General features: G+C 49.4%; 1 protein-coding gene across 4 annotated transcripts; it reads right to left on the reverse strand.

The window, feature by feature from the left end:
* Positions 1–621: 621 nt before the first annotated feature.
* On the reverse strand, positions 622–18169 carry LOC107078164 (tyrosine-protein phosphatase non-receptor type substrate 1-like). 4 transcript variants are annotated; one of them, XM_069191408.1, is made up of 9 exons: positions 17993–18169; positions 15056–15139; positions 14635–14976; positions 13450–13725; positions 11098–11388; positions 3761–3883; positions 3100–3121; positions 2194–2233; positions 622–1686 (listed from the first exon to the last, which is right to left on the reverse strand). In XM_069191408.1, exons 3-9 carry the CDS (start codon positions 14966–14968, stop codon positions 1426–1428), a joined length of 1347 nt encoding a protein of 448 aa, XP_069047509.1. In that variant the 5' UTR covers positions 14969–14976; positions 15056–15139; positions 17993–18169; the 3' UTR covers positions 622–1425. The 4 variants fall into 4 exon arrangements, with proteins under 4 accessions (XP_069047509.1, XP_069047510.1, XP_069047508.1 ...); XM_069191409.1 differs by lacking the exon at positions 15056–15139 and adding an exon at positions 16778–16952; XM_069191407.1 differs by lacking the exon at positions 15056–15139 and having other exon boundaries at positions 17993–18168.
* Positions 18170–18464: the final 295 nt, after the last annotated feature.

Below are 18464 nucleotides of genomic sequence, written 5' to 3' on the forward strand. Positions count from 1 at the left end.
ACGTTCTGTTTTTCATGACAATGGTTTATGGAAGTACAGAGCATTAGCTAAAAATAGGAATTCTCCCCGGAGAAAATCAGCTTGCACCCAGCAATTATCAACGTCCTGTTGTCCATGTGTGATGGACTGGTGTTCTGTGTGTGTGCTTGTCACGTGACCAGACTCGTTGTTTCACAATCCTGCCTGCAGTCAGTGCCAGACTGTTGCAATACTCTTACTTCCTGTGGTGTGAAACTCCACCCCTCAGTCATGGTGCAGAAGATCAGAGGACAAGAAAAGGACTAGAGCCCCATATACAGGCCTACAGCTCCAGACAGAGGACCAGACAACCAGGAATAGGACTAAAGACTCACCCATGAACAGGACCTCATCTCTCTGAACTTTATTGCAGGTCATCCTTATTTCTCTGGTCTTTATTGCAGTATACATTAATCTCTCAGGTCTTTATTACACTATACCATGATTTCTCTGATCTTATCGCTTTATATCATGATCTCTCTGGTCTTATTGCAGTATACCATGATCTCTCTGGTCTTATCGCAGTACACCATGATCTCATTGGACTTTACTGCAGTATTCCGTGATCTCTCTGGACTTTTCTAACAAACACCCCAACAGTGATGAATTCACACTTAGCTTTATTTACAGCAGACAGCTGATAAGAAACGACAGATGAAATATACAGACAGTGGCGGCTGGTTGCTCTCTCCAGCTGTGCTCGAGACAGACTGCAGTCTGCTCCAGTCAGCAAGCGATAATGTGGAGGCGCAGGGTGAGAACACACGGGACGACAGAAATCTTCCCTTTTCTCAATTAAAGTTGCTTATGAGTTTGCAGGACTACAGCCAAGCTGATTTGAATAAGCACTGAATTTGCGTAAAAGAAATGCAAGGCGTTTTGCAGGGCACTCACAGATACAGACACACGCACACTCACACAGGGCCAGTTTCTCCTGAAACCAATAAATCCCTCCAGAATATCCAGGAAAACCAGAGCACCCCGACAACATCCACTGGGACACGAGGAGAACACAGAAACCCCACACAGACAGCATGCCAGGAGGTGGCCCCGGAGCCTCAGGGGCTCAGGGCCACGAGACAGCAGTGCTAATCACTTCACTGCCATGCCGACCCCTGATTTCAATAACCTTGTCTTTTAATCTCTTAATCTCTTGTTGCAGCACTCCTAATACACAGAGAGAATACGAGAATTAATGCTCTTTAAAGTAATTCTCTGTAGACTCGGGAAGCTCTTATTATAATTATTTCACAGCAGACTGTGGTGAGCTATAATAAGACACAACCTCTCTTTCATCAACCCTGGAACAGAACTGAAACAGAACTGAAACAAAAATAGGTGTCCAGAAGGGCTGACTGCACTCAGTTCTCATTCAAATTCCTTCCAAGGTCAAAGGTCACAGTACTCCTATTTTCTAATATTGACGCTGGCATATTCTGTCTCCTGATATTGCGTAGCGTTGTCCTGTCTTTTCCGTCTTCCCTGATTCAGCCTGGACTGATCCAGCCCTGCATAAGTCACCTCTTCTGGTGTCACTCCAGTCCCTCTTGCTGTGCCTTCCGGCTTCCTGCCCCCGACCTGAGCATAAACACAGGCTTCAGCGGCCGGTGGGACTGCAGCGTGACGAGGTGGGTTGGAGGAAAGAGAGAGTCGGGCATAAGTCACTTCCTGTAGACACAGAGAGAGAGAGGGGTAAATACAGACACAGGACTGACTGGACACTCCAGTACATTAACACTGCACTGAGAGAGAGGGGTCAATACAGTACAGACACACTGACTAGACACTACAGTACATTAACACTGCACTGAGAGAGAGGGGTTAATACAGTCCAGACACACTGACTGGACACTCCAGTACATTAACACTGCACTGAGAGAGAGGGGTTAATACAGTACAGACACACTGACTGGACACTACAGTACATTAACACTGCACTGAGAGAGAGGGGTTAATACAGTCCAGACACACTGACTGGACACTCCAGTACATTAACACTGCACTGAGAGAGAGGGGTTAATACAGTACAGACACACTGACTGGACACTCCAGTACATTAACACTGCACTGAGAGAGAGGGGTTAATACAGCACAGACACTTTATGTAGTGAAAATAATAATACAATTTATAATATTGGGAAATCTCAACAACAGTAACAATAATAAAGCACTCACTGCATCTTCAGTAGAAGTGTGTTTGATGGCATCTTCTGGCCTGTATTGTGACAGGGAAAACAGAGACAATCATTAACTGGAACCCTAGATGGAGAGACAGCACAAGAACAGCAGCCCCAGAGGGGTCGCCTGGGGTTTCTGTCAGACTGCTGAAGCACCAGAGAGGTGAGCTGTTAGAGGAAGATCGTTCCTCAATGGATTTCTTTCAGTTGTCAGCACAGAGAGAAACCCAAGAACTGGGGATCACACTTTCAGCTGGGTGTTGGTTTTCTGGGTGTAATCTGCAAACAATTCCTTTTCTTGAAAAAGCTGCAACAGGGGAAACAAAGACATCCCCAATTTCATTGGATCAGACTGTGTGATATCTGATATCAGATGTCTGTACCGAACTCCTATCTCTAAACCCCCTAAAGATTTTAATAACTCTGAACCACACAGTCTAAGAACCCTTGATTCCTCTGTGTTATCATGATAATCAGATTGGTTATAATTTAGAACACCCAGAAGACTCCCACATACAGATTTCCATCTCTCTGGTTTGTCACCATATGGAATACTGTTTAATATCCAATAAGCTGGGAACCCCTGGACAACAAAACAAATGTTTGATTTTAAGATTTCAAATATCCATGTTCAAAAGAGCTACCATTTCTATTAAGATCAATAAAAGTCATTTGTCAGAGGAACAAGGGACATAGACTGATTCCTCCTTTTTAATTAGACCAAGAAGAAAGGAATAAGACTCCTCTGATGGCTTTCATTATTTCAAATTCAGATCACTGGAGAATGTCTTGGGAACTGCCACTCTTTGGGCAAGAGAGCACTATGGAACAGAAGAGTAAGCAGAGAAGAGAGAGAAGAGAGCCGAGGAAGAGAAAGAGGGAGAAAGGGGTGTTTGATACTGACCTCACATCTCCCTTCTGTCCTCCTGAAAGAGATAAAATACATTTCCATTATTCTCAGGACCAGTGCATCAGTAGAAGAGACGACAGTAGTAGACACCGGGTGCAGTAGAAGAGACAACAGGTGCAGTAGAAGAGACAGCAGGTGCAGTAGAAGAGACAGCAGGTGCAGTAGAAGAGACAGCAGGTGCAGTAGAAGAGACAGTAGATGCAGTAGAAGAGACACCGGGTGCAGTAGAAGAGACAGTAGATGCAGTAGAAGAGACAACAGGTGCAGTAGAAGAGACAGCGGGTGCAGTAGAAGAGACAGAGGGTGCAGTAGAAGAGACAGCAGGTGCAGTAGAAGAGACAGTAGGTGCAGTAGAAGAGACAGCAGGTGCAGTAGAAGAGACAGCGGGTGTAGTAGAAGAGACAGCAGGTGCAGTAGAAGAGACAGCGGGTGCAGTAGAAGAGACAGCAGGTGCAGTAGAAGAGACAGCAGGTGCAGTAGAAGAGACAGCAGATGTAATAGAAATATCATTAATACTTGTAGTAGTAACAGCAGTCATAGCACCACTATGATTATGGAGACAGGAACAATTCTAGCAGCAGTCACACTAATAACCCAGCCCCTGTCACCAGCTGCAGTGGAGGCAGCAGTGGGAGGTGTGCAGAGAGACAGGTACCTGTTTTCTGGTGATGAGAGCAACGCCACACGACCATGGCCACCAGCAGGACCAGGATGACCCCCACAGTCACCACGCTGACCACGATGACAGAGGGCTGAGTCTCACTCTCCCTGGTGCTATCTGGAGGACCACAGGGAAAACAGGGTGCATGAGCACAGACTGTCAGGGAACCAACAGGGAGAATGGGAGGATCCTTATGCGGAACTGTGAATCCTGCGGAATGCAGTGTAGCACCAGGACAATATCCGAAAGACGTCATCCTGAGGCTCGGTCGACAGGAGAGGCAATGAGTCCCGTAACCAGGGAAATCCCAAAATAGACCATCCTAAAGATGAAACCCAAAAAGTGTGGTCAAAAAGGGCAGGAGAAAAGATCAGGAACCGGGAGATCGGTCAGAAGAATTCTACAGGAGGCTTCTCGACAGCGCGTGAGGGAATACTGAAGGGAGAGGGGCGCGGTTGGATAAGTGGTCCAGGAGTGAGAACCTGTGGAATCTGGTGCCTGTGAGAATGTGGTGGGTTCGGTCGGGAATGAGATCGTGAAACAGTGGGTTCAGGAATGTAACGGTGTTTGCGAGGGAGAGTGTGGGGTGGGGCACGGACAAGGCAGCACTGTGCCCAGATCTTTGGGCACCCCTGTGTGTCATCTCCAAGACAGAGTGGAGGAATACAGGTTATTGTTTTTATAAATACTGAACATAGCCTCTGTACACTGTCACACACACTGAACATACCTACTGTACACTGTCACACACACTGAACATACCCACTGTACACTGTAACACACACTGACACACTGAACATACCCACTGTACACTGTAACACACACTGAACATACCTACTGTACACTGTAAGACACACTGAACATTCCACTGTATATTGTAACACACACTGACACACTGAACATACTCACTGTACACTAATACACACTGAACATACCACCTGTACACTGTCACACACACTGAACATTCCCACTGTAACACACACTGAACATACCCACTGTACACTAATACACACTGAACATACCCAGTATACACTGTCACACAAACTGAACATACCCACTGCCTGATCTGAAGGAGTTCTGGTTTAACAGAAACAGTACACCCAGGTGAATATTTCACTATAAGCTGCAGTGTGGAAGGTTGGTCTGGGCTCTGTACAAGGAACAGAGAGGTTGAGAGTTCAAATCCTGAATGGCACGGCACAGCTATTGAAGGCCTTAGCCCTTCGAACGGAACGTAGGGAGAGGTAGAGGAGTGGTCGAGGCTCTGGCCTCGTACGTGAGAGGCTGAGGGACCGAGGAGCTCGAGAGGAAGGCGTGCAGTAGGCAGTAGGCAGAGAGAACCAGGCAGTTTTCCTAACCTCATGCCTGGTTCTGGTGGCCCTGCTGCCGGGAGGTTTTTGCAGTGTGCTGAGTGAGGAGTTGTGGGCTCCAGAGATCAGAAGCGGCAGCTTGCGGTTTTGTGTTTTAGGAACAGAGAAGCAGAAGTGCTTCGTCTTTCTCAACATTTATTCTGCTCTCTTTACCCCTCCTGAATGAGACAGCGAGATGCTGTGACTGACACAGTAACACAGACCCCTGCTCTCTGTACCCCTGTAACTGACACAGTAACACAGACCCCTGCTCTCTGTACCCCTGTAACTGACACAGTAACACAGACCCCTGCTCTCCGTACCCCTGTAACTGACACAGTAACACAGACCCCTGCTCTCTGTACCCCTGTAACTGACACACTAACACAGACCCCTGCTCTCTGTACCCCTGTAACTGACACACTAACACAGACCCCTGCTCTCTGTACCCCTGTAACTGACACAGTAACACAGACCCCTGCTCTCTGTACCCCTGTAACTGACACAGTAACACAGACCCCTGCTCTCTGTACTCCTGTAACTGACACACTAACACAGACCCCTGCTCTCTGTACCCCTGTAACTGACACACTAACACAGACCCCTGCTCTCTGTACCCCTGTAACTGACACAGACACACAGACCCCTGCTCTCTGTACCCCCATAACTGACACACTAACACAGACCCCTGCTCTCTGTACTCCTGTAACTGACACACTAACACAGACCCCTGCTCTCTGTGCCCCTGTAACTGACACAGTAACACAGACCCCTGCTCTCTGTACCCCTGTAACTGACACAGTAACACAGACCCCTGCTCTCTGTACCCCCGTGACTGACACAGTAACACAGACCCCTGCTCTCTGTACCCCTGTAACTGACACAGTAACACAGACCCCTGCTCTCTGTACCCCTGTAACTGACACAGACACACAGACCCCTGCTCTCTGTACCCCTGTAACTGACACAGTAACACAGACCCCTGCTCTCTGTACCCCCGTAACTGACACAGACACACAGACCCCCGCTCTCTGTACCCCTGTAACTGACACAGTAACACAGACCCCCACTCTCTGTACCCCCGTGACTGACACAGTAACACAGACCCCTGCTCTCCATACCCCTGTAACTGACACAGTAACACAGACCCCTGCTCTCTGTACCCCTGTAACTGACACAGTAACACAGACCCCTGCTCTCCGTACCCCCGTGACTGACACAGTAACACAGACCCCTGCTCTCTGTACCCCTGTGACTGACACAGTAACACAGACCCCTGCTCTCTGTACTCCTGTAACTGACACACTAACACAGACCCCTGCTCTCTGTACCCCTGTAACTGACACACTAACACAGACCCCTGCTCTCCGTACCCCTGTAACTGACACAGTAACACAGACCCCTGCTCTCTGTACCCCTGTAACTGACACACTAACACAGACCCCTGCTCTCTGTACCCCTGTAACTGACACAGACACACAGACCCCTGCTCTCCGTACCCCTGTAACTGACACAGTAACACAGACCCCTGCTCTCTGTACCCCTGTAACTGACACAGACACACAGACCCCTGCTCTCTGTACCCCCATAACTGACACAGTAACACAGACCCCTGCTCTCTGAACCCCCATAACTGACACAGTAACACAGACCCCTGCTCTCTGTACCCCCATAACTGACACAGTAACACAGACCCCTGCTCTCTGTACCCCCATAACTGACACAGTAACACAGACCCCTGCTCTCTGTACCCCTGTAACTGACACAGTAACACAGACCCCTGCTCTCTGTACCCCTGTAACTGACACAGACACACAGACCCCTGCTCTCTGTACCCCCATAACTGACACAGTAACACAGACCCCTGCTCTCCGTACCCCTGTAACTGACACAGTAACACAGACCCCTGCTCTCCGTACCCCTGTAACTGACACAGTAACACAGACCCCTGCTCTCTGTACCCCTGTAACTGACACAGTAACACAGACCCCTGCTCTCTGTACCCCCGTGACTGACACAGTAACACAGACCCCTGCTCCCTGTACCCCCATAACTGACACAGTAACACAGACCCCTGCTCCCTGTACCCCTGTAACTGACACAGTAACACAGACCCCTGCTCTCTGTACCCCTGTAACTGACACAGACACACAGACCCCTGCTCTCCGTACCCCTGTGACTGACACAGTAACACAGACCCCTGCTCTCCGTACCCCTGTAACTGACACAGTAACACAGACCCCTGCTCTCTGTACCCCTGTAACTGACACAGTAACACAGACCCCTGCTCCCTGTACCCCTGTAACTGACACAGTAACACAGACCCCTGCTCTCCGTACCCCTGTAACTGACACAGTAACACAGACCCCTGCTCTCTGTACCCCTGTGACTGACACAGTAACACAGACCCCTGCTCTCTGTACCCCTGTAACTGACACACTAACACAGACCCCTGCTCTCTGTACCCCTGTAACTGACACAGTAACACAGACCCCTGCTCTCTGTACCCCTGTAACTGACACAGTAACACAGACCCCTGCTCTCTGTACTCCTGTAACTGACACACTAACACAGACCCCTGCTCTCTGTACCCCTGTAACTGACACACTAACACAGACCCCTGCTCTCTGTACCCCTGTAACTGACACAGACACACAGACCCCTGCTCTCTGTACCCCCATAACTGACACACTAACACAGACCCCTGCTCTCTGTACTCCTGTAACTGACACACTAACACAGACCCCTGCTCTCTGTACCCCTGTAACTGACACAGTAACACAGACCCCTGCTCTCTGTACCCCTGTAACTGACACAGTAACACAGACCCCTGCTCTCTGTACCCCCGTGACTGACACAGTAACACAGACCCCTGCTCTCTGTACCCCTGTAACTGACACAGTAACACAGACCCCTGCTCTCTGTACCCCTGTAACTGACACAGACACACAGACCCCTGCTCTCTGTACCCCTGTAACTGACACAGTAACACAGACCCCCGCTCTCTGTACCCCCGTAACTGACACAGACACACAGACCCCCGCTCTCTGTACCCCTGTAACTGACACAGTAACACAGACCCCCACTCTCTGTACCCCCGTGACTGACACAGTAACACAGACCCCTGCTCTCCATACCCCTGTAACTGACACAGTAACACAGACCCCTGCTCTCTGTACCCCTGTAACTGACACAGTAACACAGACCCCTGCTCTCCGTACCCCCGTGACTGACACAGTAACACAGACCCCTGCTCTCTGTACCCCTGTGACTGACACAGTAACACAGACCCCTGCTCTCTGTACTCCTGTAACTGACACACTAACACAGACCCCTGCTCTCTGTACCCCTGTAACTGACACACTAACACAGACCCCTGCTCTCCGTACCCCTGTAACTGACACACTAACACAGACCCCTGCTCTCTGTACCCCTGTAACTGACACAGACACACAGACCCCTGCTCTCCGTACCCCTGTAACTGACACAGTAACACAGACCCCTGCTCTCTGTACCCCTGTAACTGACACAGACACACAGACCCCTGCTCTCTGTACCCCCATAACTGACACAGTAACACAGACCCCTGCTCTCTGAACCCCCATAACTGACACAGTAACACAGACCCCTGCTCTCTGTACCCCCATAACTGACACAGTAACACAGACCCCTGCTCTCTGTACCCCTGTAACTGACACAGTAACACAGACCCCTGCTCTCTGTACCCCTGTAACTGACACAGACACACAGACCCCTGCTCTCTGTACCCCCATAACTGACACAGTAACACAGACCCCTGCTCTCCGTACCCCTGTAACTGACACAGTAACACAGACCCCTGCTCTCCGTACCCCTGTAACTGACACAGTAACACAGACCCCTGCTCTCTGTACCCCTGTAACTGACACAGTAACACAGACCCCTGCTCTCTGTACCCCTGTGACTGACACAGTAACACAGACCCCTGCTCCCTGTACCCCCATAACTGACACAGTAACACAGACCCCTGCTCCCTGTACCCCTGTAACTGACACAGTAACACAGACCCCTGCTCTCTGTACCCCATGTAACTGACACAGACACACAGACCCCTGCTCTCTGTACCCCTGTGACTGACACAGTAACACAGACCCCTGCTCCCTGTACCCCCATAACTGACACAGTAACACAGACCCCTGCTCCCTGTACCCCTGTAACTGACACAGTAACACAGACCCCTGCTCTCTGTACCCCATGTAACTGACACAGACACACAGACCCCTGCTCTCCGTACCCCTGTGACTGACACAGTAACACAGACCCCTGCTCTCCGTACCCCTGTAACTGACACAGTAACACAGACCCCTGCTCTCTGTACCCCCATAACTGACACAGTAACACAGACCCCTGCTCTCTGTACCCCTGTAACTGACACAGTAACACAGACCCCTGCTCTCTGTACCCCTGTAACTGACACAGACACACAGACCCCTGCTCTCTGTACCCCCGTAACTGACACAGTAACACAGACCCCTGCTCTCCGTACCCCTGTAACTGACACAGTAACACAGACCCCTGCTCTCCGTACCCCTGTAACTGACACAGTAACACAGACCCCTGCTCTCTGTACCCCTGTAACTGACACAGTAACACAGACCCCTGCTCTCTGTACCCCTGTGACTGACACAGTAACACAGACCCCTGCTCCCTGTACCCCCATAACTGACACAGTAACACAGACCCCTGCTCCCTGTACCCCTGTAACTGACACAGTAACACAGACCCCTGCTCTCTGTACCCCATGTAACTGACACAGACACACAGACCCCTGCTCTCTGTACCCCTGTGACTGACACAGTAACACAGACCCCTGCTCCCTGTACCCCCATAACTGACACAGTAACACAGACCCCTGCTCCCTGTACCCCTGTAACTGACACAGTAACACAGACCCCTGCTCTCTGTACCCCATGTAACTGACACAGACACACAGACCCCTGCTCTCCGTACCCCTGTGACTGACACAGTAACACAGACCCCTGCTCTCCGTACCCCTGTAACTGACACAGTAACACAGACCCCTGCTCTCTGTACCCCTGTAACTGACACAGTAACACAGACCCCTGCTCCCTGTACCCCTGTAACTGACACAGTAACACAGACCCCTGCTCTCCGTACCCCTGTAACTGACACAGTAACACAGACCCCTGCTCTCTGTACCCCTGTGACTGACACAGTAACACAGACCCCTGCTCTCTGTACCCCTGTAACTGACACAGTAACACAGACCCCTGCTCTCCGTACCCCTGTAACTGACACAGTAACACAGACCCCTGCTCTCCGTACCCCTGTAACTGACACAGACACGCCAACCCCCTGCTCTGTGCACCCCCTTATCTCACACAGACACACCGGCTCCCTGCTCTAACCAGTAACCTCTCTAACAGCTCACCAGACCAGAAAGACCAACCACAGAGACCTTAAACATTACTAGCACCTCACAGACCAGAAAGACAGTTTGGTACAGATACTACTGGGTGTTTTGACACAGTATCACAGTGTAGAATTCAGCACAAATGCTCAAGAAGATGGACTGAAACTGTACTAACCCCAAACCAGGAATAAGAGATTTTCACGTACTGGTTTAGAATCTTTTGAAGGAGATAAAACACCCAAGGAGAACATGACTTTCCTTCCTGACCCATTTTACTCTTAAATAACAGACTCCCAGTACACAGCAGTCTGATCCGCTCCAGGTTTTACAGTCTTGTCAATCACACTCCCAGTACACAACACTCTGATCCACTCCAGGTTTTACAGTCTTGTCAGTCTCACTCCCAGTACACAGCAGTCTGATCCACTCCAGGCTTGGTGCCAGCTGTGGGCTGGCTGTGTGTCTGTCCTGTAAGATGCAGGAGCAGGTGGTGCATCGGGTCAGGAAGCCCTGGAGAGGATCAGACTGCTGGACTCTGAGTCTGATCCATCTCCCTTGTTGTATCTCACCTGGGCCAGAAGATTTCTGTGTGTCCAGTACAAACTGGCTCGTCTTGGGTAGGTTCAGTCCCAGTACCTCTGCTGTACAGTTCACAGTAAGTCTGTCTTGCAGAGTGAGACTCAGGTTTCTCTCAGCACTGAAGGTTCCATCGTGCAGTGGGTTACCCTTTAACTCTGCAGCGCCGCCCTGGTGGCTCCAGGTGATACTGATGTTCATGGGGTAGTAGCCCTGAACAGAGCAGGTCAGAGTGACTGTGTGGTTCACTGAGGCCGCCTTTGAAATTTTGGGTAGAGGGGCAACTGAGAAAGAGAGGGGGAGAGAGTGGGAGAGGAGATCAGGAGGTTTGTCAAAATAGCAGCAAGGGCAGAAATTTTAGTCCAAAGCATTTGTGTACAGCAAGTCTGCGAGAGAGAGAGACTTCAAGTTGAAGAGCTCTGCTACTGCCTGTGTCTGAGCCCGGGGACAATGAGGAAGATGAAGAGCTCTGCTCCTGCCTGTGTCTGAGCCCAGGGACAGTGAGGAAGATGAAGAGCTCTGCTCCTGCCTGTGTCTGAGCCCAGGGACAGTGAGGAAGATGAAGAGCTCTGCTCCTGCCTGGGGACAGTGAGGAAGATGAAGAGCTCTGCTCCTGCCTGTGTCTGAGCTGCAGGGAGCTGCGGACAGGTTCAGGGGAAATCTGGGGTTCCTGCTTGCAGAGGGGTTGTCAAGGTGGGGTGGATCACTCATGTGTTGAAGATCAGTCAGGATCACTATGACAGGTGGAATGGCCGCCTCTTGCTTGTGACCTGTCTGAAGACCCTGCGTTCCTCTGTACCTCACAGTGCACACTTTCACTCCTAATGATTCTTAAAAAGCAGCTACCTAAACACCACCTTTAAAACTAATTTAAAAAAAGTTTGGACAGCACTTTACACCAAGCTTAGTGGGAGTGTGCAACAAGCTCCCCTGGCTTCTCTCCAGAAGCAGTTCAATGTGATCCTGGGTCAATTAACTACTGTCTTCCTAGCAGGCCAGATGGGCCGATGGCCTCCTCTCTTCTGTGACCTGGGTTGTGTTCCTAAATTAGCTTCCTCAGTGTGAACACACATGGAGAAAGAGATGGCACAAATTAAACACCTGCTGTCCAACCACAAAACACAAGTCACTACAACTCACAACCTACATCCCTGAATGGCAGCATGCTCCCACAACCCTTTGTGTAAACAGTGCCTCCTGTCCTCAGTCTACACCTGTCTACCCCTGTCTAGAGCTCATCCTGAGAGACAGGCAGAGGGCTTCAGGGACTCACACTCGCCACTCCACTAATTCAAAACTGCCAGCAGGTTCTTACTCTTTATTTCTATTTCTGTTCCTGGAAAAGGGTGAAATTGGTTTTATTCTTGCAGAAACTACAGAGACGACGGGGCTTAACCACTTCTCCCCCTGACTTCCTTCTGCGGCATTTTTCTCTCTTCACTATCTTCCTCCCTCTTTCTCTCACCCCCTCTCTCTCAGTGCAGTGTTAATGTACTGGAGTGTCCAGTCAGTGTGTCTGGACTGTATTAACCCCTCTCTCTCAGTGCAGTGTTAATGTACTGGAGTGTCCAGTCAGTGTGTCTGGTCTGTATTAACCCCTCTCTCTCAGTGCAGTGTTAATGTACTGGAGTGTCAGTCAGTGTGTCTGTACTGTATTAACCCCTCTCTCTCAGTGCAGTGTTAATGTCCTGTAGTGTCCAGTCAGTGTGTCTGGACTGTATTAACCCCTCTCTCTCAGTGCAGTGTTAATGTACTGGAGTGTCCAGTCAGTGTGTCTGGACTGTATTAACCCCTCTCTCTCAGTGCAGTGTTAATGTCCTGTAGTGTCCAGTCAGTGTGTCTGGACTGTATTAACCCCTCTCTCTCAGTGCAGTGTTAATGTACTGTAGTGTCCAGTCAGTGTGTCTGTACTGTATTAACCCCTCTCTCTCAGTGCAGTGTTAATGTCCTGTAGTGTCCAGTCAGTGTGTCTGTACTGTATTAACCCCTCTCTCTCAGTGCAGTGTTAATGTACTGGAGTGTCCAGTCAGTGTGTCTGTACTGTATTAACCCCTCTCTCTCAGTGCAGTGTTAATGTACTGGAGTGTCCAGTCAGTGTGTCTGGACTGTATTAACCCCTCTCTCTCAGTGCAGTGTTAATGTCCTGTAGTGTCCAGTCAGTGTGTCTGGACTGTATTAACCCCTCTCTCTCAGTGCAGTGTTAATGTACTGGAGTGTCCAGTCAGTGTGTCTGGACTGTATGAACCCCTCTCTCTCAGTGCAGTGTTAATGTACTGGAGTGTCCAGTCAGTGTGTCTAGACTGTATTAACCCCACTTTCTCTGTCAGTAGTATTACTGTACTCACTGCCGATGTGGTCTCTGAGTTGTATGGTCTTTTCCTTGCTTGTATTAAAGTGCGATGCTTCACAGGTGATGTTATTACTGATGTCTTCTGCTGTGATGTCCAGATTGAAGACACTGCTGAGCTGCCCCTTCGGTTCCTCCCTGATTCGATTACTGTTCTTTCTCCAGGACAGAACCGTGCCCTGAGGTCCAGTCACACTGCAGTTCAGACTGATGCTTCCTGGCACCATGACTCTGCCAGCACTAGGGCCCTGGAGCTGTGGAGTTTGTAGTCTTACTGCAGCACAAGAGAGAGGCTGACTGGCACTCTGGTTACAACATCACTAGTGAGAAGGATTTATTCCAGTGCTCATGTCACCCTGCGGTGTTTGGGGCACTTTACAAGGTAAAAACACAAAACTCACAAAAAATAGGGAAATTAAATCAGAACAACACGATACACAAACAAAGAAATAAAGGTGTCAATTATAAGTGGAAAAGGGAGAAGTACAGACACTAATGAAAAGCCTGACTAAACAAATATATGAGTCTAGATCTACAAACTGTAAGAGGGTCTATATTTCTTGGTGGCAGTGTAAGTTGTTACACTTACATGTATTATTAAAATGTTTAAATGAGGAATAACATTACTTACAATATTAATATTCCCCTTTTCCATTTTATGTCTTTCCATTATTTTTTTTCTTACCTATCATATAAATCTTAACTACTTCATTCAGATGTTATTCTTGTGGCTTTCTTGTAATTCACTGTGGATCGGGTCTTCTCATGAAGCCACTGATTGGCTCCTGAAGAGAGTGGGAACATTTGGGACCATTTTTATTAATGGCACCAAATTGTTCCTGGTTTGACAAAACCATTCCAATGTCAGAGGTTTTAACGCCCTGACTACAGCACTGACTCACTCTGACTTGCTGCTTATAACACACTGCCTCACACTGACCCACTGTGACTACAGCATACTGGCCCACTGTGAATACAACACTACTGACCCATTGTTAATACTGCCACACTGAGACACATTGACAATGTCACGTTTTCACCCCAGTGTGATGTACAGTATCTTCACCTCTCAGGATCAGGCCTGGGGGAATGCTGGAGCAGCTCTGGTTATTGAGGTTATCTGTTCTTGCCTCTGGGAGAGCTCTGATCCTGGAGAGAGTGGAGTGAGATTGAAGACACTCACCTGTCACTGTCAGAGTCACTCCTGGTCCTGGGATTGCGATCTCACTGGAGGGACCTGGTCTGTACTTGTCACAGTAATAGACCCCAGAGTCCCCCAGGGTCAGGTTGTCTATTCTGATGGACTTGTCTGTTGGATGGTTCACTAATATAAAGGACACGCGGGGGTCTCTGATGTCACTTCCTGTACTGAAGAATAGCTGTCTGCCTCTGCCTGTGTCTCTGCTCCACCTCGCTGCTCCAGCACTTGTATCACGGACAGTACAGTTGAGAGTGACCGACTGCCCCTCAGTCCCAGTGACCAGACTCGGGACCTGAGTGATCACACCTTCACCCATCACAGCTCCTGGAAGACAACACAGGTCTCCTGTCAGTGTCAGCACACTAGCCCCCCAGGCCAGAGAGCAGGTCAGCATTTTACTAACCTACAACAGATCTTCCTTAATCAGCCTGTCCTTGTTTAGTCTGCCACTTTTATTTCTACAGGATTCTGCGAGTCTGTGTAAAAACTTAAGGACATTATTTAATGACAGTAATTAGAACAACAGCAGAGTTTTTAATCCTGAAAGATCCTAAAGATCTCCACGCACAGTACAGACCCAGTACAGTTCTGCCACACAGATCAGCCCCACTGCACACAGATCAGGGCAGCAGAGAGAAACTGCTGCACCAGGGGGATTGGGGGTGATCTGGGGTACTGGACTTCACCCAGTGAAGTGACACACAGCAGCCCCACTGCACACAGATCAGGGCAGCAGAGAGAAACTGCTGCACCAGGGGGGTTGTGGGTGATCTGGGGTACTGGACTTCACCCAGTGAAGTGACACAGCAGCTATATTAATATAGCTAGCCCTATTTGTGACCCTTCGTGGAGCTGAATAGGAGCTCCTTTCTTGAGGGCAACGTCAGAAAAACCCACTGATGAATGCTTAAAAATACAGGGAAAAAGTAACAGCACACTCCATATACAGAAGATTGAAGACATAACAGCTGGCACTGGTTGGGAATTTACTTTGAAGGTGAATTTCAGTGGTTCTCACTGAAGAGGTTTCATATTAGGGAGGAACTGTATATTGTATGAGTTATGGACACCTGTGTCTGTTTAATTCAGATGACAGAGGCTCAGTCTGAGCCAACATGTTAATCTCTGAACAGGGTCAAGAAGTAAATATTTCCTCAGCCCGTTCCACAGCTCTTCTTGTGACTGGGAATTCTTGCGGGCAGTATGTTTAAAGGGGGAATATGTTGTGTGTGACAGATATCAAGAGATCGAATCCTCACATGATTCCTTCTCTGTGAGGCTAGACTTGCTCTCTGGAGACGGCACAGGAAAGATACAGTATTAACGAGACTCCTCTCCACCCTCACAGCCCAGACGTCTTTCAGGAAGCAGCTGGATGAGATCCAGGGATTAATTACTAAGTGTGTGCTGATCAGATCTCTGTTCCTGTGTTCTTATCTAGGTCTCGCTTGCAGGGTTAAGACCTGTTTCCTGGTTCTGGAAAAGGCTGGGCTAAGATACTCGCAGTTTCTGTAAATACCAGCAGTAGATACTGGGTCTTTCTGTCTTTTGTTATCGAGTGTGAACGTTTGTGCGGTGAGTCTGCCCACGTGTTCACCGTGCTGGTGAACAAAGAAGCCGCATCTCCACATTGTGACCTCTCCACATTCCCAGACAAGAGGAGCGTAATGATTAACTGACAGAATTTGTTTGTCAGGCACACTGGTGTCCAGCCCTGATCTAATTACTGTAACACAAGGTGCACTTGTTTGTCGTTCCAGGCTGGGGGTGCGTACAGACATACAGGCCATCACAGGTGGTGATGGGTCATCGTCACCCGACAGGGTCTAGCCCTGCTCTCACCCTGGAGTCTGGTCCGTCAGACCTCAGGGGCTCAGCAGGGCAGCGGCCACTGTGAGGGGAGTCTGCATGGTGGAGTGTCCTGCTGCTCAGGAGGGTCCTAGGAGAGATCTGGGCGAAATGTGTGCCGTGTAAGTGCACTGACCAGGCGGCAGAGCAGAAGGACAGAGCTGTAGCTGCCTTCACTATTATAGCTTTTGCAGAAGTGAGACAGATCAGAGAGAGATTGCACAGCACAGTTAACCCGCAGGGCAATATGCACACAGGGGAAGCCCTACTGACTGACGTGTTGTGGACAGGGGCAGGAGTCCAGGTCTGCTGAGATGGGTGCAGGTCTGTAGGAGCTGGTGGTTGGTGCTGTGGGTGTATGCTGCTCTCTGGCTACAGTTGGCACCACTACATCCAGTAGAAACTCAGGGTGTCACCAAAGGCTGGGTGTCCAGTCCTGTTGGTCTGCCACTCTAGGAAGACGATAACTCCAGCCCTGAGCATACGCACACTGGACTGAAACAGCCTTCAGTCCGCCGAGCACCAGGTCAGTGCTGTACAGACAGACATGATGGGGGAGACCCATCGCTGTGCAGGTCCTGGGGCCAGGTAAGAGCTGTGGCCCCAGGACCCCAGAGAGGAAGACAAAGCACAGAAATCTAAAAACTCGAGCAACGCCCAAACTCACCAGATCGATATAAAAAATGCTCTTTCGCAGTACCCACAGGTAAGAAAAACAAGCACGTTCTTACAGATGACGCTACAGAGCCTGACAGTTCAAACTCAGGGCCTCAGCCACATGAAACAAGTGCCAAGGATCACGAGCCAAAGCTGTAACAGGACTGTTCTACTGTACTGGGACTGTAGTTCAAATTGTAACAGGACTGTTCTACTGTATCGTAACTGTAGCCCCTAGTGTAACAGGACTGTTCTCCTGTACTAAAATTGTAGCTCCTATTGTAACACGACTGTTCTAGTGTACTGGGACTGTAGCCCCTATTGTAACAGGACTGTTCTACTGTACTGGGACTGTAGCTCCTATTGTAACAGGACTGTTCTACTGTACTGGGACTGTAGCCCCTAGTGTAACAGGACTGTTCTCCTGTACTGGACTGTAGCTCCTATTGTAACAGGACTGTTCTACTGTACTGGGACTGTAGCCCCTAGTGTAACAGGACTGTTCTCCTGTACTGGACTGTAGCTCCTATTGTAACAGGACTGTTCTACTGTACTGGGACTGTAGCCCCTAGTGTAACAGGACTGTTCTCCTGTACTGGGACTGTAGCTCCTATTGTAACAGGACTGTTCTCCTGTACTGGACTGTAGCTCCTATTGTAACAGACTGTTCTACTGTACTGGGACTGTAGCTCCTATTGTAACAGGACTGTTCTACTGTACTGGGACTGTAGCTCCTATTGTAACAGGACTAACTACAGCTCTGTATTGAAGCAGGTTATTTTATAAAAATAAATGATAGAAGTCAAGAATTAATATAATTAAAAGCAGTTTTTACCTTGAGAGAGAAGTGCGAGGGTCAGACAGAAAGGAATCCAGTGTCTTGATTTGGGCAGAATCATTGTGTTCTCAGGGCAGGAGACTTGTCTGAGTACCGACTCTCTGTCAGAGAGAGGGAAGGAGAGAGAAAGAGGGAAGTGACACATTCAGCGTGTGTGTGTGTGTGAGGGGTAAATGCACACAGTCTACACTGGGGGAAAATCTGGAGCTGACACGGACCGGCCACACTCAAGTGAAAGAGAGAGGATGGGAGAGTCATGCTTCCTCAGACAGGAAAGGGAAATGGCAGCATGACTCCATTGTGAAATCAGAGCGGTTAATAAACAGTAATGAGTGTCCTGGCAGGGTCCCAGTGCTCCAAGCTCCTCAATGACTCAGAATCAGTCCAGGATCAGGAGTCTCCCACAAGCCCTGCTAACACCCTTAGTATGCCACATGTGTCCCGGCGGTGTGATCTCGCACACCGAGCA

Source organism: Lepisosteus oculatus, chromosome 6 (assembly GCF_040954835.1).
Source record: "Lepisosteus oculatus isolate fLepOcu1 chromosome 6, fLepOcu1.hap2, whole genome shotgun sequence".
NCBI classification, from domain to species: domain Eukaryota; kingdom Metazoa; phylum Chordata; class Actinopteri; order Semionotiformes; family Lepisosteidae; genus Lepisosteus; species Lepisosteus oculatus.